General features: G+C 35.6%; 1 protein-coding gene across 1 annotated transcript in view; it reads left to right on the top strand.

The window, feature by feature from the left end:
• AQR (aquarius intron-binding spliceosomal factor) overlaps nucleotides 1-26,729 on the top strand; it is a 107,042-nt gene that overhangs the window by 19,267 nt on the left and 61,046 nt on the right. The window contains exons 7-16 of the mRNA XM_082842072.1: nucleotides 250-318; nucleotides 1,369-1,469; nucleotides 3,859-3,935; nucleotides 7,099-7,163; nucleotides 8,295-8,411; nucleotides 10,356-10,469; nucleotides 12,171-12,274; nucleotides 17,902-18,004; nucleotides 20,567-20,687; nucleotides 23,666-23,807. Of these exons, the coding sequence (XP_082698198.1) occupies nucleotides 250-318; nucleotides 1,369-1,469; nucleotides 3,859-3,935; nucleotides 7,099-7,163; nucleotides 8,295-8,411; nucleotides 10,356-10,469; nucleotides 12,171-12,274; nucleotides 17,902-18,004; nucleotides 20,567-20,687; nucleotides 23,666-23,807 (1,013 nt within the window). The remainder of the gene's footprint in view (nucleotides 1-249; nucleotides 319-1,368; nucleotides 1,470-3,858; nucleotides 3,936-7,098; nucleotides 7,164-8,294; nucleotides 8,412-10,355; nucleotides 10,470-12,170; nucleotides 12,275-17,901; nucleotides 18,005-20,566; nucleotides 20,688-23,665; nucleotides 23,808-26,729) is intronic.

The raw sequence follows: 26,729 nt of genomic DNA, 5'->3' as shown, positions 1-26,729 counted from the left end.
TGAGTTGGGGATTACAAGTACATTTTTGCAGGTGGATGAATTCACAAATATGGAATCTACAAATAATGAGGCTTGACTGTATCTTTTTTTAAAAAGTATTGAACTTCTTAATAATAAAATATCATTAATTTGAAAATACTGATGGCATGTTTTCCCCCAGGACTTAAAAAGGCAGTACGCGCCTTATGTAAAGACTTAGGTTAAAGTGCTGGTGTGTTTATATACTTGGTTTCTTCATGCTTTAAACAGGAAGTAGACTTGATACGGAGTCAAGTGCAGCAGCTTATCTCCCTTCCAATGTGGATGGGCTTACAGCCTGTAAGTATCTAATTTCAGAAACTTACATATATTTATAAGTGGAACTTGTGGTTTTAGACTGTGTAGCTTTAATATGGATATAAAATGGTAGCTAAAAGTCCCCTTTCCTGCTTACAAAATTTGTCTAATTTACTATGCATTAACTTATCATAGATGTAGTTTTTTCCGTTTTAAAGTTTTTATATGTAAGCTAGCATACGTTTCACCTGATTGCATTATTGTAAGGTGAAATAAGGTAATATCTATTGTGCTCAGAGAGGAGTTAATTTAGTAAAATATTATTACTCGTATATATGTCTTTGGATGAGACTAAATACAGACTTGAATTTTTTATTTTCCTTGATTGGAATGTATATACAGCTATAGGAGAAGATCAGAATTATGTTTAGTATTAGCAACTTCATTTTTCTCATCAAATTCTTATTGGGTAATATGTGCCAGTATCAAATGAACAGATCTTAGGGAATAAAGTTAAAACTATCAAATTTCAGTATAATACTGTATTCAGAATTCCATTTCCTGCTCTTGGGTGGTTTTGTAGATGCCCAGATAGGCAGGCTCATTCATAGGTACCAGTTGATGAAGGTGAAAACAGGCACGTATAAATAATTAATACTAAGTTAAAAATAGATAAGTGCGGTAAGAAAGAATGTGGTGGTGTGGACATTTCCTTATTGTGATAGCTCTTTTATGTTCATTGTTTCAGACCCTTTTTTTGAACTTTAATGCTCCTAAATGTTAATGCTCATTTTTCAAATTAAAGTCCTTAATTTTAGAAATAAGAAAAAAATGTATTATTGAGCTTAAAATCTTGACTAGAAAAGGCAGTTTCTTCTTATTTTTTTCTATTAACAAGTGTCAGAATTGAACAGTTCTTTAAAATATAGGTATTCGTTTCTTAGTTTTCAGGTTTTGTCATGTTGCTTTCTGGTTTTATCCCATTGCTCTATATCATATCCATACATTAGAAAACTACCTAATAGTTGATCTAATCTTTATCCTTGTAAGCTTTGGGGTTACTGATAATTTAATGTCACATCACTCTTTCAGGCACGATTGGAATTAGAATTAAAAAAGACACCTAAACTAAGAAAATTCTGGAACTTGATTAAAAAGAATGATGAAAAGATGGATCCAGAAGCAAGAGAACAGTATGTTGCCAAAGCTTTGTTCCATGTTGGTTTCTTATGCTGGGTTGTGAGTCTTAGATACTGCTGACTTGATTTGTTGTTTCCTTTACATACTGCTGAACCAAATAAATGATTAAGAAGCACTTAGACTGTCATAGGAATATTTTTCTCAAAGGTCCAAGGGAGAAGCCAAAACTTCACCACGTTTTTCTCCTTTCCCTTATCTCTGCTCCAGTCATAAGTGTATCACTGGGTCTTCCCCTTGCCTGTTGTCCATCATAGTCTCTGTCGTGGATGGTTCTCAATTTTCTCCACAGTCTGCAGGCTATCATTCCAACTTATCTTTCTTTTTCTTACTCCTGCACTCTTAACAATGACTAATACACTCCATTTTATACAGTTCATTCATTCCATAAATATTGAGTGTTTATTATTTTGCTGAGTACTATTATAGGTAGAGGGGTTGTGACAGAGAAGAAAATGGAAAGTAATTCCTGCTCTTGTGGAGCTTACATTCTAGTTGCGGAAGGCAGCAAATAACAGATGAATTATATGGTATATTATGTGGTGGTCCATGCTAAGGAGAAAAATAAATCAAGTATAACAATTAAGGAAGCAGATGAGGGTTGCAGGGTATTTTAATAGTAAGTATTACCATTTGGATAAAAGTCTAGTAGCAATTATTTATTTCATCAAACAAAGTGCTGTTAGTAGGACCCAGGGGAAGAATCTGTATACTCTAAGAGATTTGTTCCGCTCTCTCTTTGAGGCTAGCTGGTCTAACTGTGTTCTTGCCTTATTTACTCTCTGAATCTTCCAGCAGTGATCCTTTTTCTTTCTTCATCTTTAAGTGCTCTTTTCCACTCACTATTTTTTCCCTCTGCTTATATGCTTAGGACTCGCTTCCCTTGGGCCTATGATAACTTCTTCTGACTCTTATTTTTTCCTCCACTTAGGAGAGTAGTCTGTATACACCTGTAGATAGTAACTGAAGTCATGAGTATGAGTGAGATTATGTAGTGAGTATGTAAACTATGAAAAGAGGGTTGAGGACAAAAAGAAGTGAAGCTTGGAGTTTTGCTGGTGATTACTGAAAATGAGAAGAACTGAAAAAAGCTGGATATCAGAGAAACAAGTTTGGGAGTCAGGAGGTGAGAGCTATAAGGACAGGATATTAGGGTCAGAATAGGAATATCCTTTCTTTAACTTCGAACTCCAGTCTCATCTCTTCCATGGTATCTTTCTAACCAATAGCCTCTTGATTGGGCTAATTACATGATATCTTTGCATTATTTGACTACTTCTAAAATATTTAAACTCTCTCTTCCCGTTACCTCAATATGATTTAATTCCAAATCGATAGACTATTCATTGTTTTGTAAACATTCCTTCCCTAACTACCCTTTCCACTCTACTCCACTTAATTGAAGGGTAACCTTCTAAATGCTCTTCCACACCAACTACTTTAGGCCACAGTGCTTTCTTCTTCTGAACTCCTAAAACAGACTGTGTTTCTTATTGAAACATCAGGTCTTTTCATAATGATTAGACTATGTATAGTTGTTTAGAGTATAGGTTCTACAATCAGACTTAACTAGGTTTCACACTCACCTGCCGTGTAAATTGGGGCAAGTTACTGTACCTCCTTGAGCCTCAGTGTGAAATCAAGACAACAGTACCTGTTTCATAGGACTGTCGTCAGTATGAGACTGTTTTGTATGATGTACTTAACACAGCTCACATCCTGGCACGGTAAGTGCTCAGTTAATGTCAGCCAGTTTTATTAATGCTGGCTTGTGCTATTAATTACATTTTATGACTTGTCATTTCAAGTATATTTTAGTCATTCTCCTCCTTTTTATTTCCACCAGGACTGGCATAATCAGTTGTAGCCATCCAGTACCTTATGATTGTTTTTTGATTAGTTGGTACATAGTGCATCTTAAATTAGTAATGAGTAAAAAGTTGTTTTTTAAACTAACATTTAATTTTTATACATCGTAATACTCTGTTTAATAGTTTAAACATATTAAAGTATGTAATTGCTTATCTCATTTTAACTACATACTGAAATGTTAGATTTTTTATGTTTCAAGAGCAGACTGTAAATGAAATTTTGAAAACTTTCTAGTTCTGACCTTTAAATCACAAGTGAAAACTTTTACAGTAAGAAGATAGAGATGCTTTCTTGGCTGGTTTATTAGGCCAGTAATGAGGCTCTTCTTTTCTTCATGTAGTGCTGTACTTACATTCAAAGAAGAAGCTGTGTGTTTAAATTATGGTCCTCATTTCAGAGAGAAATGGAACATTTTGAACAGTGTAAGAAAGGCTGTTCAGCATTTAAATTTTACTTTTGAAATAATTATTTCTCAAAAATAATTTGGTCACTGTTTGTTCTCTCTGATTTTAGAGCCTATCAAGAAAGAAGATTTCTTTCACAGCTCATCCAGAAGTTTATCTCTGTGCTGAAATCAGTTCCACTTTCTGGTAACTATCTTCCTCTTCTCAGCTCATTTGTGAAGTTACCATTTAGATTCCTATATAGTATTCACTAATCTTTAGTCTAAAAACTGCTCTTAGAGTGATTTTAAATTATATTGACAAGGGGTTATGTCCTTCCCCTTTCAAATAAGTTACCAGTCTGAGTATCGTGGCTGCCTTAGAAATTCACGTAATTTAAGGGCACCAGCATGGTTATTAAAATGTTCATTTATTTATTTTTGGAGCTTGCTTATAAGCCATGGGTCCTGAACAAGGTTCTGGGACATGGTGAACAAGACACTCACAGACCCTATCTACATGGCATTTACAATTTGCTGAGTAGTGTTTTCAAGCAATATCAAATATTGTTAGGAGGGGAAGAGGAGAATTATTTTGAGATATGAGCTACAAGATGAGATGGGAAGGATTTTCCTCCATCGTGGCCCGCATTTATTGGTGAAACATGCTATGTAGAGTATAAATTTCAAAATATATCATGATTATACTGTATATAGATAGGTGTGTGTGTGTGTGTGTGTGTGAGTGTGAGTGAGAGACCTGTGTACCAGGAAGAGCTAATTACATTATTCTGGGTTCGCAAGATCTTTATAAGCATTATGTATGATATGTCATAGGTTGTTAATATTTTATTTTCTAACTGGAATATAATCTAAGAACAATGCTGTAGGTGTACCATATTTATATGCACCAGAGATTATAGCATATATATGAATCAGATTGTAGCTTTGTTTAAACTGAAATACAACAATTATTTACTTATAAATGTTGCTGCCCCCCCCCAAGTAATAGTTTACAACGGAAAATCACACCTGTAATTCAGTGACAAGTAGATACTAATGCTATAAATGCTAATTTATGGTACCTGATTTGGGGCATAAAATCAGTATTACTACCAGCATCAGTGTAAAGAAAAAATTGTCATATGCTTGTAATCTATGTCACTTAATATTTGTGTATTTAAATCTTTCAGTTAAGAACCTTAAACCTGGAAAGAAGACTTAGATTTGGTTTCCTTGGCACAAATAGTAATAATGAGAACCAGTAATGTCTGTAACAATTAGGGTCATAAAAATTGATGTCATCTTGGGAATTCCTTCATGGTCCAGTGTGTAGGACTCAGTGCTTTCACTGCCGTGGGCCTGGGTTTATCCCTGGTCGGGGAGCTAAGATCCCACAAGCCACACAGCGTGGCCAAAAAAAAAAATTGATGTCACGTAGAAAGGTTTGAAAGTCAAGTAAATACAACAATATAGGACCTGCAGTAATTTTAACATCCTATAAACTACTAACTGTTGCCATTGTCATAATATATTGTCAGAAAAGAAAATTTCTTAGATTGATCTTGAGCTTTAATCAAAATTTGTTAACTTTCTGGCAAAGGAACTAACAAGGTGATGAAAATAGTGTGCCAGTTCAGAGAGGGCATAAAAACAGATAGAATATATAGTTAGGAAACAGAAAACTAATTTATAAAAGAGTAAAAAAGATTGTGTGTAGTTTCATTTTACAGGGTCATTACAGACAACCTGTCCATATCAATTGTTATAAAGGAAATCTGTATAGGGTGGTCTGAGATGTCAGGACGGCTATCAGAAGAAAGGAAAAATACACAATACACATAAAAAGCAAACAATAAGGATATACTGATGTCTGAAACTGAAATAACAGGGCTTCAGCTCTGAAGAATTATGCCTAGTAGGGCCAATTAGTGTAAAAATATGCCGTTTTATCCACCAGAACTCAGAAATTGAGTACCAAGCATCACGTTCTAATTTTAAATAGGCCATTGCCAGTAATGTTCTCAAGCAATAAATAAAAATACAAATACAGCTCTTGTTCACTTTTAAAATTTTGGACAAAATTATTTTCCTTTGACAGTAATAAGGAAGAAAAGATACAACAGAGGACCGATTTGAATGGATTTAATTTAAAAGTCGCTCCTTTAAATTCTTTAGTTTTAGTGGCTGTGTGACCTAGACTATGTCTCAGAAAACCTGGATTCCAGTTCTAACCAGCCATTACTTTGTTCTATACTTTTATCAAGTCATTTTCCTCTGGTCCTCAGTTTCTTACCTGGAAAATGAAGAGGTAGTACAGATGTTCTCTGAGGTCTTTTCCAGCTGTGAAATTCTATAGTTATGTTATTTTAGGGTTTGGATTATGGGCATGTGTTAGTTACAAAAGTATTCATATTTCTTTCTTCACATAAAGCCTTCTATTTTCCTGTATGCTACAAGTAAAAGAGTGGATTTATTTAAGCATTTGTAGGATGCCTTCTACAGGTCTAGCACTGGTTTATTTGCTGCTGGGAGTCCTTAGCCTAGGGACCCTGAAATTATCTCCTTTTCAATTGAAACAGTCTTGTCAGGTTGGTTTCAGCTGGTAAAATAGCAGAACATTTTCTGACATTAGAAAAAAAAGACATTTGTAATCCGAAAGCATGTCATGTCACAAGGTTTGTAATTCTTTTAAAAACAAAAATGTTTTTAAAAATAGTACATTAATGCTCATGAATAACACAAGATAGTGATTTAAAAAATATTTTATTGCTCTACGTGTCATTGACATTTTAATGTCAGTTAATACATGTACAGTGAAGAAAAGTCGCAAAAATTGTCCCTTTAATTAGTTTGTTTTGTATCTTCCCCACCCATTTTCTGTGCATTTTAAAGAGATATATATATATATCTTTGTGTGTATACAGGTACACATACGTGTATGTGTTTATGCATATGAAAGAAATTCTAGATGTTTAGTATGTGAAGAAAATAAGGAAAGTAGGTCAATAACTGAGATAAAACTGCCTTTCTAGTTTTTCTATTCAAGTTTTTTCAACATCTAATCACTTGGTACACATTTTTAAAAATTAACACTTTAAAAATATTTTTGCACGTCAGATTTTTAAAATGTGTCTCTCATCTAAGCTGCATTTTTCATTTTCTCATATTTATAGAGCTTACTGTAAAGGTAAGGCCTGCCCTTTTTGAAATATATGTGAGGTCTGTGCTCTGAACCATAGTTAGTCCAATCCTGATGAATGAGACAAATAACCTTGTTTAAATAACTAAATAACTGCCAATTTTAAGATATAGTACCATAAAACGCCCTAAGTAAGAAAGTTTTAACGTGTTTTCTCTGTTATGTCTAGAACCTGTCACTATGGACAAAGTTCATTATTGTGAAAGATTTATTGAACTTATGATTGATCTAGAGGTAAGAAGTGTGCAGTGACTTCTGTTACATAATCATTAAGGAGGCTAAGATTAAGCCTGTGACTATATATGAAATGTTTCTTTATCACCTCAAACTGGCCTTAGTTTGTTTGTACCTATTTCAAAATGTCTTATAGAGAAGAAAGTCAAAAGTGATTGACCCTTGAAGTTTTCAGATGACTGTCAAATGGCTGCATTTGTATAAAAAACATTATTTAGTGTAGTTATTAAACATGAGTCCAGCAATGGCAATTTATTTTGTGTCATATCTAATACCCCTACGTAGAGTTTTAAAAAGGGCTGAAGTTGTAGATTTATGGCCATCGCTTTAATCATCTCACTTTTCTAAATGTGCCTAATATTATTGATGAAGAAAGATATAGCTGCTTGCTATAGTCAATTTTTAAAATTAAGATTTTTAAAAAAGATTTCATACTACTAGGTGCAAGATTTTGATACAGAGTTCAGATGCAGAGTTGGTATAGTTCAGATTGAATTCATTTCCATTCCTTTCCTCTCCCTCTTTAACGCAGAAAATTGAAAGAAAATCCTTTCTGTTCATTCCTTATCAGGAGAGCTAGGGTGGTTTCTAGACCTGAGGATTAGAGTACTGGACTCGCAGTCATTCATGAGATCTTCATTGAGATTCCAGCTCTGCCAGTAACTATAATCTCTGAGGATCTCAGTAACCTCCCCTTTAACATGAGGGTATTTGACTAGATGAGTGGTTTCCAAACTGTGATTGTCATAGTTTCTCAGTATTGTCTTTCTGACTGTCATAGAATGATATGGGAAGAGGAAACTGAGAAAGGGATCTCCATGTAGGGTTTTCCACTCCCTTTTCCCCATTTTTAAACCTGCACACAATACATATTGGGATTTCATATAGGATTTTGTTTGCAAACTAGTGGCCAGGGTATCTGAGATTTCTTCCAGTGCTGGATTTTATTTAGAAACATTACCACGGAATTTATTTACAGCATGGACCAGACCCTTTGCTTTGTGCAGAGTGTCTTTTGGGGGGCTGAGGGTACTTTGTATGTGATTAGCACTTCTGCACTATGTATCAGTAGACTTCACCTGTAGCTGGGAGAGCATGCAGACTTACTGCTGTGGTGATTATTTTCTCTAGGCCCTACTCCCCACAAGACGCTGGTTTAATACCATCCTGGATGACTCCCACCTTTTGGTTCACTGTTACCTTTCCAATCTTGTTCGTAGAGAAGAGGATGGCCATCTTTTTTCCCAGGTGAGCACTGGTGGATCTGAACATATTTATTGTTTTCATTTCTAAATCAATCTTTTCTTTCTTTGCCATGCACCTGGGAGTACTGGTAGCAACATATATTTTGCTAAATACTGAATTGAATGATGTAAATTCCTCATTAGTCATTTTAAAGTAAAACCAGGGCTTTCCTGGTGGCGCAGTGGTTGAGAGTCCGCCTGCTGATGCAGAGGACACGGGTTCGTGCCCCAGTCCGAGAAGATCCCACATGCCGCGGAGCGGCTGGGCCCGTAAGCCAGGGCCGCTGAGCCTGCGCATCCGGAGCCTGTGCTCTGCAACAGGAGAGGCCACAACAGTGAGAGGCCCGCGTACCGCCAAAAAAAAAGTTAAACCAAGTCTTAATATACAAAACGGATGCCTTCTTGTATAGGTGGCCTATACTAATTTTATATTATAACCTTTTTTTCTCTTCTGAATATTCATTTTATTAATGTAAACAGTAAAACAATTAAGCATTTTAAATTTGAGGGGATTAGGTAATTCAGATAAACGTTTTGTTAATCATATGTGATTTTATTATTGGACTAAATTATGTGTGATGTAGTCCCACATACTCATATATATTTTGATTCTATGTCAGTAACCACTGTGGACTATAATAGATGATAAGCATTACTTTCGAGTGAACTGTGCCCTAATATCATGGCTCTCTTTGCATAAGACGAGGGTGACAGAGGCAGTTGATAGTGTGGAAGTACATATACACTTAGACTGCTGCCTTGAGTTGGAAGGCAAGTGAACTTTGTTTACTGCCTTGGGTAGGAAGACACACTATTAAGGTTTCCCATTTCCTGTAGTGTCATCCAGAAGAAAAGTCTTCTAACAGACTTCTAACACTCGCCTTTCAGATCACAGCTGGAGATAAAATTTTCATGTGTGTATTTGCACACTGTCCTAAGAATTCTTTTATCTTGTATCTGTGAGCATTCCTTTTTTTCCTATTCTGTAATTAATTTTACCCAGTGATTTGTTGCATATATTAAAATACATTAAAATCCTAATATCTGGGGGGGATAAATTGGGAGATTGGGATTGACACATAGACACTACTATATATAAAATAGATAACTAATAAGAACCTACTATATAGCACAGGGAGCTCTACTCAATACTCTGTAATGGCCTGTATGGGAAAAGAATCTAAAAAACAGTATATATACATATACGTATAACTGATTCACTTTGCTGTACAGCAGAAACTAGCACAACATTGTAAATCAACTATACACCAATAAAAATTAATTTAAAAATCCTAATATCTGATCTGCCATAGATTAGAATTAAGAATAATAAAAATTTGGGGCGAATGGAGCCCCAAATTCTGTTGATTCTGTTGATACTGCCAGCACAGGGGGAAAGCAGGCCTTCTTAAAGCACCAGGAACTAAGCCAAAGAGCTTGATGGTCATGGAGACGGAAGAGAGGAATGAATAGCTTAGCTTTTCCCACCTTGCTGTTTTTTCTAATAGAAGCATAGAGAAGAGTATCTCTAATTGTGAATTGCAAAACCCTCATCAGAAAATTTTAAGTGGCATAAGACCTCAGGAGTTCCCTCTAATGGTATAGTTCTATATAGATAGATTTTTTTTTCCATTAAAATGATTGGCTTTCTTTGATTAGTTCCTTAATGTCTCTTTAGTATTGGGATTGCAGTTGAAGTTCTTTCCTGTAGAAGTAGACCATGTGTATGAAATAGACTTAACAGTTTGTTCACAAGGCATATACTTTATGCTCACATAAATAAAACACGTTTGCATATGTGCTGAAATGTTTGTTGCAATGTTTACATTCCAAAACTTTTCAGTACCTCTAAGAAGGTATGTGGATTTTATTATTTTTAATACTGTCGTATTTTTGCTTTCTTGTTCTCATGTTTACATAGTTTATTAATTTAAATGTATCCTTTCAGCTTTTGGACATGCTTAAGTTCTATACTGGTTTTGAGATTAATGATCAGACTGGAAATGCTCTGACAGAGAATGAGATGACTACGATTCACTATGATAGAATTACTTCTCTACAGGTAATTGAAATGCATTATAGCCTTTGCGTCTGCTCCGTGAAGTTGAGTCATAAATAATTTAGGTTTTATGTAGTACAAATAGGAAAGGTACTAATTTAATAGTGTGTTCATCTTGAATTTTTAAAATATTGCTAATTCTGATGGATTCGTGAAAAAGAATGCTTTCTTTTATAGTTCTCAATCTTGAGACTCAGTATATTGATATTTGACACTCAAAAAATATTAGTTACTGGGCCAGTGTAGTGTGTTTAAGTATCAGTTTTATTTTATGAAAGGGTATTTCAACTTGACAAAGTATGTGTAAGTGCTTTGTACATTTTAAAGATAAACACATGTAATGGGACTGAAATTTACCAGTGCAGCTCAGATGTGCCCCAAAAGTACCTTTGTTACTATTACTGAGCACATTTTGCTCTTGAACTCAGTTTTGTCTGGTGGCAGCTTTTATTTCTCAATTTAAAGTAATTCAGTTCTTTACATTTTAAAGAGTCTTTTTTTGGGTAAAGACTCAGCCAAACTTAAGTTCAAATTGTCTTTCATAATCAGCTCAGACATGTTTTCCTGCTTTTCTCAGAACATTAGTGTTTTTGTCCTTCTGCCTCTGCCCTTGAAGTGACCACAGCGGGTGTGGTGTGTGGCTGTTTCTCTTGGCCACCAGCAAGGCACAATGACTGCGCCCTTGGAGCTTGGTTGTCAGCCTACTGACAAGGCCCCAGCCCTTGTTCTTTTTTTTTTTTTTTTTTTTTTTTGCGGTACGCGGGCCTCTCACCGTTGTGGCCTCTGCCGTTGCGCAGGCTCAGCGGCCATGGCTCACGGGCCCAGCCGCTCCGCGGCACGTGGGATCTTCCCGGACCGGGGCACGAACCCGTGTCCCCTGCATCGGCAGACGGACTCTCAACCGCTGCACCACCAGGGAAGCCCCCCAGCCCTTGTTCTTGATGGTGCTGGAGTCCTCCTGGGAGCTGACTCGCCTTCATTTCCTAGCTCAGGCAGCTCACTTTCAGGCTTGGTTTCAGGGTCATTTTGCCATTGCCTGTAGTTGTTTCATGGCAGCCTCATCGATAACCTTGGCAACCTTCTGTGTCATCCAGTACAGAGCACATGAAAACTTGTGGATCTTCCCAGTGCCACATGAGCATTATGGAGGACTAAGAATGTTATTTCACACACACTTAATCAAATCAGCATGATGCTGCTCTTTGTGTTTCCTTGCAGCTTACCCCACGTTGGTTGGAGGTGTTACCCTGCAAGGTTCTCTCTTTCCAGAGTTCCAAAGTAAAGCAGGGCACAAGCACACTATGCTGTAGGCCTCTCTCTTGAGATACATCTTCATTGGGAGTTGCCCTTGAGACTTTCTTATAGTTTTGTTAGGCCAATTCTTGATCATAAAGTGTTTTGTCTTGTTCTTTCTCTTCTCCTGTCAGTGAAGCTGGCCTTCCTGGCTATTTTCTTTTATATTCAAAATACAGTTTTAGAAATCAAAAACTGAACATTGATTCTTTGTACTCTCCGGCTAGAACAATTCTGTTTTTTTCCCCATTGAATCTAATGCTTTTGAATAAGGCAGAGGTCACATATGAGAAGCATATAAGAAAGAGAATTGCATTAATTAAAATATCTTTTTTCCGTTATACAGTATATAAGTTGTAATTTATTCTGTTAATATGTAGGCATCAATTAATTAACTCTGTTCTTTTCTAGAGAGCTGCTTTTGCACATTTCCCTGAGCTCTATGATTTTGCACTCTCGAATGTTGCAGAAGTAGATACTCGGGAATCCTTGGTCAAGTTTTTTGGACCTCTTAGGTAAGGCAATATGAAAGGACAACTGAATTTTAATGTCCTTTTTTGGTTTTAGTTACTTTTGCACTACTTTAGGTGATGTTACTTGTTGCACTACTGTTTATTGAAAACTAGAGCTAGTGCTTCTCTCTAGCATTTGTTATCTTTGAGTCACTTAAATATAATTATACATCTTCTCTTTATTTTGGTAAAATTTTTATTTTTCGTAACTTTTATATTTTTCCTAGATCTCACATTTTTTTAGAGTAGAATATAAGCTGGTATCCCATCAGTCGTAAACAACATACAACAGAAACCAGTAAATGTTCATCCTATGTGATATTAGAGGTTAGGCATGAGAAAAATTCTGCATGTTTAAAATTTATTAAATTGTAATGTTCTCTGGCATCTCTGTTAAGTATACTTTTTTGAAAATAGCAATAATAGCATACATTTATTTACTTTGTGATAGGTACTCTACTAGTATATAAATAAGTTAATTCTCAAAATATTCATGTGAGAGGAGTAGGTACCATTTTACATATAAGGTAGCCGAGGCACAGAAGAGTTGAGTACTTTGCCTGAGTCACACAGCAAGTAAGTGGCAAAGATAGGATTTTTTTTTTAATAAATTTATTTATTTTATTTTATCTTTGGCTTCGTTGGGTCTTCGTTGCTGCGCGCGGGCTTTCTCTAGTTGCTTCGAGTGAGGGCTACTCTTCATTGCAGTGCACAGGCTTCTCATTGTGGTGGCTTCTCGTCACGGAGCACACGGGCTCTAGACACACGGGCTTCAGTAGTTGTGCCACACGGGCTCAGTAGTTGTGGCTCATGGACTCTAGAGCGCAGGCTCAGTAGTTGTGGTGCCTGGACTTAGTTGCTCTGCAGCATGTGGGATCTTCCTGGACCAGGGCTGGAACCCGTGTCCCCTGCATTGGCAGGCGGGTTCTTAAGCACTGCGCCAACAGGGAAGCCCCAAAGATAGGATTTGAACCTAGGTAGTCTGACTTCTGAGCCCTAATTATTTTTTTTTTGAGGTATAATTGACATAAAACATTATATTAGTCTCAGGTGTATAACACAATGATTTAATATTTGTATTTATTGTGAAATTGATCACCACGAGTCTAGGTAGCATTTATCTCCATATATAGAGAACTTTTTGGTCTTGTGGTGAGAACATCTAAGATCTACTTTCTTTGCAACTTGCAAATATGCAGTACACTATTACTAATTATAGTCACCATGCTGTACAATTACATACCCATGACTTATTTATTTTATAACTGGAAGTTTGTACATTTTGATCTCCTTTACCATTTCACCCACCTTTGCCTTGGACAACCACCAATCTGTTCCCTGTTTCTGTAAGCTTGGTTTTTTTTGGGGGGGGAGGGTTGTTTTAAAATTCCACATATAAGTGACCCATACAGTATTTGTCTTTCTCTTTCTGACTTATTTCAGTTAGCATAATGGCCTTAGGGTCCATCCATGTTGTTGCAAATGGCAAGATTTCATTCTTTTTTATTCTGAGCCCTAACTTTTGACCATTGTGCTCGGTTATCTCCTCATTTTCCTTAACTCTGGGGAGAATTTATGTGTAGTTAATTGGCTATTTAAACTGAAGCAAACTGAGATTGGTCTGGTCATTCATTTTCATATGAGGATATGTAATAACTTATAGTAACACACACGTCTACTTCCTTCTTTTAAATAATGGCATTGAGTTCTGTTGAACAGGTCTACCATACTTTTTTTTTTTTTTTTGCGGTACGCAGGCCTCTCACCATCGTGGCCTCGCCCGTTGCGGAGCACAGGCTCCGGACGCACAGGCTCAGCAGCCATGGCTCACAGGCCTAGCTGCTCTGCAGCATGTGGGATCTTCCGAGACCAGGACACGAACCCGTGTCCCCTGCATCAGCAGGCGGACTCTCAACCACTGCGCCACCAGGGAAGCCCTACCATACTATTTTTTAATCACTCACCTATTGACGGATCTTTAATTTAAAATTTTTTGACTATAACAATTAGGCAATGAACATTCTTTTTACTTCTATTTTTTAAATTTTAGTACTGATTCCCAGAAGCAGAATGGCTGACTCAAAGGGGTTATGTGTTTAAATTTTGTTACATATTGCTAAATTATCTTCCAAAAAAATGCCAATTATACACTTACATCAATAGTGTTTGAAGATTTATTTCTCTCCCTTCCAACACTAGGTAAATTAGTTTTTCATTTTTGCCAATACAAGGACAAAAAGATTCTCATTGTTTTACTTGCGTTCTGTGATTGTATGTTACTTTCTGGTTGTTATCCTTTGCTATTTTGTATTCCATTGTTTGTCATTTTATTGATTTTTTAAAATAAGGAACCTTTATATTATATATCCAGGAACCTGGATATTATTATTTTGTCTAGTTCTGTTGCAATTATTTTGTCTCAGTTTCTCCCTTTTAAACTTTGTTTATGGTATATTTTGTTATTACAGATGTTTTAAATTTTTAATCATATCTTTCAGTCTTCTTTTTAATAACAATAACAAATGTTTTATTTTATTTATTTATTTTTTTTGTGGTACGTGGGCCTCTCACTGTTGTGGCCTCTCCCGCTGTGGAGCACAGGCTCCGGACGTGCAGGCTCAGCGGCCATGGCTCACGGGCCTGGCCGCTCCGCGGCATGTGGGATCTTCCCGAATTGGGGCACGAACCTGTGTCCCCTGCATCGGCAGGCAGACTCTCAACCACTGCACCACCAGGGAAGCCCACAGATGTTTTATTTAGAAGGCCTTCTTCACCAAAAGATTACAAAAATATTATATTTTTTAAGCACTTTTGTAGATTTTTTTCCTTACATTTAATAACTGTATAGTCTGTCCAGGGAATTTATTTTTGTCCATAGAGCTCCTTTATACTCTTACAAATCATTGAGGATCACAAATAACTTTTTTAATGTGGATTATAGCCATTATATTTACTACATTAGAAATTAAAAGTAGAGGAATTTTAAATATTTAATTTATTTTAAAAATCAAGTAAAATCCATTGTATATTTCATACATATTGTTAATGAAAAATATATACTCCATAATGAAAAAAAGAATACATAGTGAGAAGAGTAGCATTGTTTTACAGTTTTGCATATCTTTTTAATGTCTGGCTTAATGAAAGACAGTTGGATTTGCAGATCTGTTGTTGGTTTCAGTTTGTTTTAAGATGTTATTTTGCCTGAAGTAAATGAAGAAAATCCACTCTTACACAGAGGGAAGTTTATTTTAAAAGCTTTTTCAAGTAATTAGGAATATTATTCTTTGATACATATCAAAACTTGACAGTTGATAGATTTCTTGAAAGTTAGTTTCGTTGTGGTATCTGAAACCATGTTAAGGAAGTCTGTGCAATTAAAGTGAATTGATTTTAAAAATGGAGAGATACACCTTGTTCATGGATGAGAGGACTTAGTTGAGGTGTGGATTCTGCCCAAATTGATCTATAGATATAATTCATTTCCAGTCAGAGTCCCAGCAGGATATTTGATAGAAACTGACAAGCTTATTCTAAAACTCATATGGAAAGGCAAAGGAACTAGAATAGTCAAGACCATTTTGAAAAAGAACAAAATTGGAGAATTTCCACTACCTAATTTCAAGACTTACTATAAAGTTAAAGTAATCAAGACACTGTGGTATTGAAAACAGGGTAGACATTATAGATCACTGGAACAGGGTCAAGTTCAGAGATAGACCACACGTATACGGTTAGTTGGGTTTTGACTAAGGTGCCAAGGCAACTCAGTGGAAAAGAAATAATTTCAGCAGTGGTACCGGACAGCCATATGCAAAGTATGAAACTTGACCCATTCCTCACATCTTATACAAAAATTAACTCAAAATGAATCATAGACCTAAATATCAAAATTAAAACTTAGGAAATACAGGAGAAAATCTTTGTGATTGTGCTTTGTGCAAAGATTTCTGTAGACACCAGGGCACGGTCTTTAAAGGAAACAACTGATAAATTGGACTTCATCAAAATTAAAAATTTCTATTTGAAAGGCATTGTTAAGAGAATGAAAGACAAACCCCAAACTGGGAGAAAATATTGGCTAAATACATGTCTGATGAGGGACTGGTATCTGGAAGTCTCAGAACTCAATTATAAGAAAACAGCTTAATAAAAAAATGTCTGTAGATTTGAACAGATACTTCACCAAAGAAGATATATAGATTTCAATAAGCCTATAGAAAGATGCCTAACATCATTAGTCATTAGGAAAAGCGAATTTAAATCATAATGAGATACCATTATGTACCTATTAGAATTGTTTATAAAAACAACAGTGTATTAACTCTTGACCGGTATGTGGAACAAGTGTAATTCTCATACATTGCTGATGAGAATTCAAAATGGTATTCAAAATGGTAATGCCACTTTGGAAAAATTTGATAGTTTCTTGCAGAAACATGTGCTTACTGTGCGATCTAGTGTTCTCACAGACATACCCAAGAGAAATGGAAACTTACATTCACAGAAAAATCTGTACAGAAATATATATAGTGGCTTTATTTATAGTTGTCAAAAACTGGAATATATAAATATGCTTCAACTGGTGAGTAAATAAACACATTGTGAAATATCCATACAGTGGAATATTACTCAGCAATTAAAAGGAACCAACTACAGTTGGTTGATACACACAACAGTGTGGGTGAATCTCAAATGTATTATGCTGAGTGAAAGCAGCCAGCGTCAAAAGGCTACATAATGTATGATTCCATTTATTTGACCTTCTGGAAAAAGCAGATCTATAGAGATTGAAAACACATTAGTGGTTACCAGGGACAGGGATAGAGAGTTTGAGGGGCTTTGGGGGGTAATGAAACTGTATTTGAGTGGTTGAAAGCTGTCAGGTAAGTAGTGGCAAATGCAAGTTTTTCAAAATTTCAGTTTTTCACTCTGAAATTCAAATTTTATGTTTGGCAACATATACTGTCAGTTATTTTCCTTGAAGTTAGGTTTATTTTGTTCAGATTTTTTGCTGTTATTCAACTCTGAATAACTAGTTTGTCAGTCGTTCTGACAAACATTCTTTTTACACAAGTAAAAATTGTGTGCAAAATGTGTACTTCCCACTCTGTCACACAGATTTTTTAAAAAACAGATACTCAAGTCCAAATTTAATAACCTTAATAATTTTTTACTCTTTCATCAAGGACATTTTTAAACAAAACTGGTGGGGTTTTTTGTTTGTTTGTTTTAATAACTGTGTCACAGTGAGGAATGCTGGGACCACTTATTGTACTGGTTGGCGCCACTGCCTTGATCCATGCCACCAGTTTTACCCATTATCGCACTGTCACTGTATATGTAAAGACAGTGAGAAAAAAACTTAAGAATGTCTTGGTATTAATATGAAAAAGTATTGTCCTTGTAGCTTCCCTGAAACAATCTTGGGGACCATGAGAGGTTTGCAGAAGACAATTTTAGAATTCTGTATTAGGGGTTTAACTCTTTGCTGATTTCATATATTTGTTGCTTGTGTCATAGGATTATATTTTCTACGTAAAAATTTTTAAGCCATCTGTAAAATTATGTTTCAAAAATGAATTAAATTATAATAAAATATTCTGATCTCAATATTCTTTATTCTGCAGTTCAAATACACTCCACCAGGTGGCATCATACCTCTGCTTGTTACCAACTCTTCCTAAAGGTGAAGACACGACTTTTGATAAAGAATTTCTTCTAGAATTGTTGGTAAATATTAATGTTCTTTGAATTTTGCATGTGGTTTTCCCCACTTTTTTGAGTCATTCTTAAAGATGTAGGTTGGTACAGATTTTTTTCTGGGCTAAAAAATTGGTAGGTAATGCCTACTTGTTTGGGAACTATATCATCATTTGATTTTGTCAGATTTCTTTTTCATCTCTTAGATTTCTTTTTTCAAGTCTCTTACCTCTTAAAACTGCTTTATAGCATGGATTTGTTCCATGAGATATTTACGAGCAACATCTGTGTCAGGCACTGGATTCAAGCACTGGGGATACAGAGATGGCCAACACTGTTCCTGCCTTTAAGAGATCACAGTTATACCTACACACACACACACACACACACACACACACACACACACACACACAGAGAGAGAGGTATCTATCTATTTATCTGTTTATTTTTAAGTTATTATTTAAGTATAGTACCTTGAATATTAAGCCATACCTTTATCACTAGAGAGCTCAGGAATGTTTAAAAATAGAAAAAGTTATTACCGACTTAGTGGTTTAAGAATTCTAAGGGATTTCTCAAGCATTTTGGGAAATGAGTATTAGTTTGAGCATCAGCTCTTAAACTAATACTTTTTTGTGTGAGGTTTTATTTTTTTTAGTACAGTTTCAGGTTCATAGCAAAACTGAGGGGAAGGGATGTACTTTATTTTTTAAACTTCCGTGAGATATTTCATAAAGTGGATGAGTATTTAACCATACGCCACTATGAATATCTAGGTTGTTTGCATGCTCACTAGTACAAATAATGATGCAGTCTTAATATATGCCTCTTTGTGCCCATATGTGGACATTTAGGAGAGGTACCCAGAAGTGAAATTATTTGATGTGCTTATTTAAAAGATAAAAGATGCAGCCAAACTGTCCTCCAAAAGCTGTATGTTCCCATCAACAGTGTATTAAAGTATGTCTCCTTAAGCTTTTTACGGCATTGGATGCTGAGTCGCCTCAATTTTGCCAGTCTCATGGGTTAACAAAAAAAACTTGTTTTAATTTTTTGTTTGCTGACTGCTATAAGGTTGAGTTGTCTTTTATACGTTTCAGACATTTTTTATACCTATACAAATGTACACTGCATGGATATGTAAATACATTTTTTTACACATATGGAACAATAATGGGCACATGTTTTTGTAACATATTTCAAGCTAATACTTCTAATACAGGGTATAAAATACAGTTCCTTACTGTAGAGAGGAAGATAATATGCTTCTTTTGGGGTAGTAACAGGAAACTATTTGTAGCAGGTGTTTTAAGCCTGGTGACAGGTGTTTAAGTGCCATTTGGAGAGAAATCCTTGGGAAGGGTTTTAAATTAACTCAAGTATAGAAAATACTTTTTTATCGATATATTTACTTGCATGAAATGTATGTCTTGGGTCACTATCTTTCCCTTCCTTCTTACAAATCACTTTTTGTTGTCTCTGACTACAAGTGCTTTCTAAAAATTCCTTGTCCTGTTTTCTGATAATATAAAATCTTCTCTGGTAAGTCAGGTTTTGGAGATTAATAATAAATCCTTACTATAGAAAGAAATGGGGACTTTTCCAGGAACCTTTCTAATGGAAAATAGGTTTGAGTATAAAGTTGATCCTATCTATGCTTTTTAGGGTCTTATAGCTAAGATTTCATCCTTAAAATTTAAATAGTTACGTGAAAAGAAAACAGTTTTAAAAATTTATAGTGCTACAGCGTTATCTTTCATTTCCTCCCCCTCTTAAAGGAGTTTTTCAGGCTTTGGAATCTTCTAATATCCAACCAAATATGATTAAAAAATTCAACTATGCATATTGTTTAGATGATATCACACTGTCTTCTTTCCTAAAACAATACTATCTCTACTGAAAAGAACGTGACACATTTTTCAAATATATCATTATTTTGGCATCTCTTAATTAGGTAACAAACTTATTTCTGTATTTGAGGTAGATCACTGTAGTATTAACAATGGAGGGGTACATAGAGAACATCAAGTACAACTCTCTCGTTTTACAAAGAAGACTGAGGCCAAGTTATTAGTAAACTTATCCAGATTATTTAGCTAGTTAGTACAAGAATGAAAACTGTAACCTAGGACTTAGGGCTCCCATTTTTTTTTCTTACATTGGTGAATGCTGTGCTGCTGTGGGTTTTAAGGTCTTGGCATGTGCCAGACACTTTGACATTATTTTACAATATTCCACTTCATTTTCATAAGAAACCTAAGAAGGGAGTGACATTTTAATCTGCTTTACTGAAAAGGAAACTAAAATCAGGGAGTTTGAAGTAACTTGCCCAGCTTTCACATAGCCCATAAGTAGAGGTGCTAGGTGTTGAACTCAGATCTGTCTGATTCCAAAGTCCATCACAATCAGTACCTCTTTCTTCTTTGATTTGTGGAGAACATGAAAAAAGGAAAAAAAAAATCTCTTGTTAAGTGCTACAATAACTCAAAGACATGAAACTTCTCATTCCATACTTTGTGTTGAATTTCTTCATAAATTATTTTGATTGAAAAAAGATACTTCTGACTTTCTTTCTAAACCTGTTTCCTTTAGGTATCTCGTCATGAGCGTCGAATTTCTCAGATTCAGCAGTTGAACCAGATGCCTTTGTATCCAACCGAGAAAATCATATGGGATGAAAATATTGTCCCAACTGAGTACTATTCTGGGGAAGGTATGGTAACGAAGTACAGTATTCAGATGTAACATGAAACTTAGTTTAGAATTCATCATATATAACTGAACATGCTCCTGTCTGCTATATACATTAGGGTAATTTTCTGGTACCCTCAAGTTCAACTTTAGAAGCTAGAAACTATTCAGTGTTTTGAATGCTTAACATTAAGGATTTTTATTAAATTTAAGCATTGCCTAATGAAATGTGTGTTTGTGTGTGTGTGTGTATCATCCTGTATAAAATGTGCCCGTAAAGCTGTGTGTTCAGGAGACCTAATAATACAAGAAGTGTAGCTTTCATTATGTCACTGTAGCAGGCTTTATTTGGTAGTGTTTTATTTTTCAAAGCCTTTTCTAGAGGCTCTTTTGAATTCCTTGTAGAGCCAGCTAATGACCTTCAAAAGAAAGACATTGTCATTAGTTAAGATAAATCCTTAGTTTTGATCCAGAGTAGTATTGCCTAGTATGTTCATCTACCTCTTTCAACAGATTTGTTTCTAAATGCTTATCCTCTAATGATGAGAATTTGCCACAATTCAGTATATGCCAAAGTGCATTCTGACACATTTCGAAGGCATATTTCAAAAAAAAATTTCTGGAAGTTTTTTGAACAACAGTGTCATGATTAGTAGAGATGTGGCTATTTTAAAGAGATCACCAATATAGGTATTGGTATATTTATTTAAAAGAAAATTGTCTCTTCAGAGTCATATCCTAGAGCCATAATTCCAATAAACCCAGTGCACTAAAATTGTACTAGATTTCAGAATAGTCAGTCTTCATATCTTTTTATATTCTGACAGTGATTAATGCATTGCTTTCTCACTTTTCTAATTTGTTCATACTAAAAGCATTTGTGATCATATATGTATGAATGACACAAGAATATTTTGTCTTTTTAATGAAAAGTTTGTGTCCTTGAAAATGTAAACAGTCTTATATCTAGCTTTTGGTACTATTCAGTGATGTTGGTCTGAGTTTAAAACATATTTTGCTTAGTATAAAGTGTTGCTTTTCTTTCGGTCCTATAGATTAATGAAGTTAAGTAAAAAGAATTACTTCTCAAAATTTGTCTTTGTACCTGTCTTGCCATGGTTCTTCACTGACCATGGGTGAAACTGTGCTTGTGGGGCTCTGTATTCAATGCTGTGAGATAGGCAAAGATCAAAGCCAATCCGGCACAATTATGCAAGCTGCTTCCAGCTCCCAAGGAGAGAAAATAAGTGTGAAATTGGGGCAGATATTTAAAAAATACAGTATAAGAATTGTAAAGAAAGTCTTTGTAAAGTGTTGCCTTTTTAAAACCTTTTTATTGTAAAATAAACACAAATATAGAAAGCCCACACAAAATAAAGCTAGAGCTTTACTAATTATCTTAAGAGAAATACCCTAAAACCCTTATAATCACCTTGTCAGCTATCCCAGAATCCTCCTGTGTACCTCTTCCTACTTACTGCTTTCTCCCTCCACTGGAAAGTAACCATTTCTTGACTTTTATAGCAATCACTGTCTCACTGTTTCTTCATAGTTTTATTACCCAGTTGTGCATCCCTAGACACCGTAGTCAGTCCTGTACATTTTAAGATGCCTTTTATTTTACGGGTACCAACTGTATCCCTTTCTTTTGTCTGTTGAAGACCCTGAGTTGTTTGATCTGTATAGTTTTCCACAGTCTAGATTTTTCTAATTGACTACTCACAGTACAGTTCAACATGTCCCTCTGCTCTTTATTTATTTTTTCTACAAATTGGCTTGATCAGGCAGAGGTATTCTCTCTTTGGCAAGATCCTTGGTGGTGGTGTATTCTTTCATCAAGAGGCACGTGATGTCTGGTTGTCTCTGTTTTTGTGATATTGCTGTTTAATACCTAGATTTGTTAATTCAGGGAGGGTTACAAAATAGTGATATGTTAATTTTTTTTTAATATAAGTATGCCATCAAAAGAGATGCTTTCAGCTTCTGGCTTGAAAGAAATTGAATTAGATTATAAGTCAGCGTTTACTAACAAATGATGTGAAATTTTTGTACATTGATGTTTCTTGCTTTTAGGTGCATTGTTTCTTTGGTAAGTATGGATAGGGATGATGAAAATAATATGATTTGCTAGTACAATGTGTTTGGGGGTTCTTTTTTATTTAAAGATTTTTTTGATGTGGACCATTTTTAAAGTCTTTATTGAATTTGTTACAATATTGCTTCTGTTTTATGTTTTGGTTCTTTGGCTGCGAGGCATGTGGGATCTTAGCTACCCGATCAGGTATCAAACCCGCACCCCCTGCACTGGAAGGCGAAGTCTTAATCACTGGACCACCAGGGAAGTCCCTGGGCTTCTTCTTTTTGGACCTTTTTGATACTGGTGCTGAGTGCTTGGTTACTTATTATCCCAGGGAAATAGTGTTAGGTGAAGGTAATGGAAAGAATATGGTTCATTAATGTTGTCAGAGAAGGGAAATAACTCCAGGAATAACATACAATCAATGCCTTATCCTTAAAGCCTAGCAAAACGGCAAAGGTTCAGAGCACCATAGTGATCACTGAAGATAGAGTTGTGTAATGTAATATACTAATTCAGTTTTCTTGGTGAATTTGGTCATGGGCTATGTTTATGGTAGCATTATTTACTTTGAGATTCGCCAAATACAGATTAGGTGGTAAAGAAAGAATTTTTAAACTACTTGTGTTAGTTTTAAGTATCTTTAAATACTTTTTAGAAGCACTGTTTGCATATGAGTCATTGATGTGCAGATTACATGTATTAATGAAATTCATCCTTTATTCCCAGTCTTAATAGATGGCATTTGTTAACTTGGTTTCAGTTTCTGTGTGGAAATAAGAATACGACCTTATCAAATATGCTGTATTTTAGACACCAGTAAACTAGATTCTTAACAAATTTGTGCTGCCTTGTTTTAATACATAAAGCAGATGTCTGATTAAAACAAATAATTCAAATATGGATGTTATTTTCCTTTTCAGGTTGTCTTGCTCTTCCCAAGTTGAATTTGCAGTTTTTGACTCTTCATGATTACCTCCTAAGGAACTTTAATCTCTTCCGCTTAGAATCAACTTATGAAATTAGGCAGGACATCGAGGATAGTGTCAGCAGAATGAAGCCATGGTTAGTAGATTGGTTCCACTTGCAATGAAGAGATGCAAACAGTGACTGACATACTTCTGTCAGAAACCTCACACGTGTAATTAGAAATAATATATCTGTGGTGAAGATGCCCTTTAAAATATGAGATATTTACTCTGTGAGAAGTTCTTGAATGTGAATTAGATATATCCAAAGTGCTAAAATAGAAAATATGTATCTGGGTCGTTGGAAGTGGGGCTGAGGGTAAGAGAAGAGAGGTCATTGTTCTGGGAAATGGGGCGGGAGGGAGAAATGTAGGGGGGAGGAGGTTGGGCATTAGTAAAAGGGTAGAGAGGGAAGGGTATGGGCTGGCCAGCAGGCCTGTACTAGGCAGGGCAGCTTAAGTCCTGGGAGAAGCTTATGATAAAGGGGTATTCTGTTACTCCAGCCGCTCTTGTGGCTGTCACCACTAGTCTCAGTCAGCCTCTCTAAAGGACCTGGCAGGAGACGAGGGGCATAGCTGAACATTGCACAGAGTGGAACATTGGAACATCTTCCCTGCCCTCCATCCATAGGTTGCCTTGAAGAGACTAAATCATCAGCATTTACTTTTAGGGCCTGTTGAGTAGGTTTCGTTATTTGAAGAACTTTTCCGCCTAAACTCAGCTTTCCACCTGCTAGCTTCTGTCTGGAACTCCTTTAGCTAAGAAAAGACTTTCACTCTGTTGTAGGCAGCTCTGCATTATAAGATTTGTGAAGGTTCATTTTGCTTTTTAGACATGACTAACTTTGGGTAAATGCCCTTCGTTCACTATTTCATTCTAGGTATGAAATTATTGGAGATAAGTTATATATCACAGTTGACTGTAAATGAGTAAAATAATTCTGTAAAATGAATTTTCATTAAATTATTGTCACACCATGCATACATATGTACAATTATACTGCATTCTGTGTGAAAAGCTTAACATATTTTGAGTGTGAACTGATTCAGGTATCTTCCAGGCTTCTCTCCTTACTAATTACAGAGAGCTGCATGGACACTGTGATTATGATGTTTTTTTCACTTCCATATTTTATTTCATACACAGTTCTAGTTTTTAATTAATTATTATGTGAAAAGTTATTCTGGGTGAGAGTCTAAAACACAACAAAGTATTTTTGACTTAATAATCAGTTGAGTCAGTGGGCAGGCTAGCACTGTGCAATTTGTATACCCACTGGCTGATCGTCTCTGCCCACAGCTTTGCTGAAATTATTGCCCATTGTTTGGACCCCAGGGGAGTGCTTGATCAGAAAGCTGCCTTATAATTCATGGTTACCTTGCACTTATATGCTCAGACTCTGGACCTAATTTTGGTCATTTTGCAAAGTAGGGACTTAGTAACTAGCAGCTCATCAAGTAGAATTCATTTATATTTTACTTAAATGCCAAATAAAGCAGTAATACTTGGAGTTCTTATGGTTTATTAATAAAATATATATATTTTCTTCTTGTGTTACGCGGGCCTCTCACTGTTGTGGCCTCTCCTGTTGCGGAGCACAGGGTCCGGACACGCAGGCTCAGCAGCCATGGCTCACGGGCCCAGCCGCTCCGCGGCATGTGGGATCTTCCTGGACTGGGGCACGAACCCGTGTCCCCTGCATTGGCAGGCAGACTCTCAACCCCTGCGCCACCAGGGAAGCCCCATTTTTTTAAAATTTACATTATTTTCTGCTAGTGGAAGAAAATGTTACGTTTTGGAGATAACTATTGATAATAAATTTTTCTAAATTTTCATTCCTAATTGCCCATTATTGGAAACTGTTAAAAAATTATGAGATCTTGAGGGATAGGGCTTCCTTCTGTTTCATGTCTTGAAGGTGGAAAAGTAGCAGAGGCATTTTTACTTATTGTGTAGTTCTAATCATGTTTTTAGGCTACTGAAACTACTGAGCAGTGTGAAAGAGGATGTGCTTATGAGGATCAGAAATCTATACTCTTTTAATGCCTCGTGTTGCAGGTAGATTTTATAAAGGAGGAAAGAATTGGGGAGAGTAGATTAGCGGTTGCTTGGGAGTAGGAAGGGTTGACTGCAAGTAGACAAGAGGGATCTTTTTAAAGTATGATGAAGATGTTCTAAAATTGGATTGTGGTGATGGGTGCGCAACTTTGTAAATTTACTAAAAGTTATTGTACATTTACAGTGAATGAAGTTAATGGTATATAAACTATATTGCAATAAAGTTGTGAAAAATGGGGGAGGTGATAGAAAGTTATTACAAAAGCTTTTAGACACAAGGTAATGCCTTTTAGAAATTGTTTTAGTACTGACCAAGTCATTGGATTGCAGAACTTTTATTTTTAATTAGTTTCACTCTTTGATGTTATGGAGTTTTATAATTTTCTGTTATTTACAAAAGCCTTTACTTAGGATATAGGTTTTCTTTATCTTTGTAAGCATGTCATTTTTGGCAGTACTTTCCAATTTTGGAGTGTTGCTGCAGTTTTTGTATTACAGATTTCCCCAATACACTATTTAATGTAAAAGCTAAAGCACCAATATAAGAAGAAAGAATGAATATTTGCTTGTTAGTGGTTCTGGTTATTACAACTAGCTTGATGATTCCCCACACTCCCATCCATAGCAGTGTCTTTTCAGTGTTTTAAATATTATGCCCTAAAGAAAGCATTTGCATAGATATTGTCATTTGCTTGTTTTTAATTTCTTAAGGTCTAGCTTGTTCTAAAAGATTTTTGAAGCAACTTATAGAAGTATTTATAATACATAAGATAAAATGTAAACAGTTGAGGCTATCCTGATGAAGAGGGGAAGAGGGTAAGAAAATAAAATAAAACTGAATGTGCTGGATCATTTCATTCTTCGACAAAATGGCTCATCTCTTACGTACATAGAGTTATATGTTTTTCTGGGAATGTGGGGGACATTCCTCTACTTCCCTTTGTTTTGTGGGCCATGTTTG

This window comes from Leucopleurus acutus, assembly GCF_964270905.1.
Source record: "Leucopleurus acutus genome assembly, chromosome: 1".
NCBI lineage: Eukaryota > Metazoa > Chordata > Mammalia > Artiodactyla > Delphinidae > Leucopleurus > Leucopleurus acutus.
This window is presented reverse-complemented; position numbering and strand designations above follow the sequence as displayed.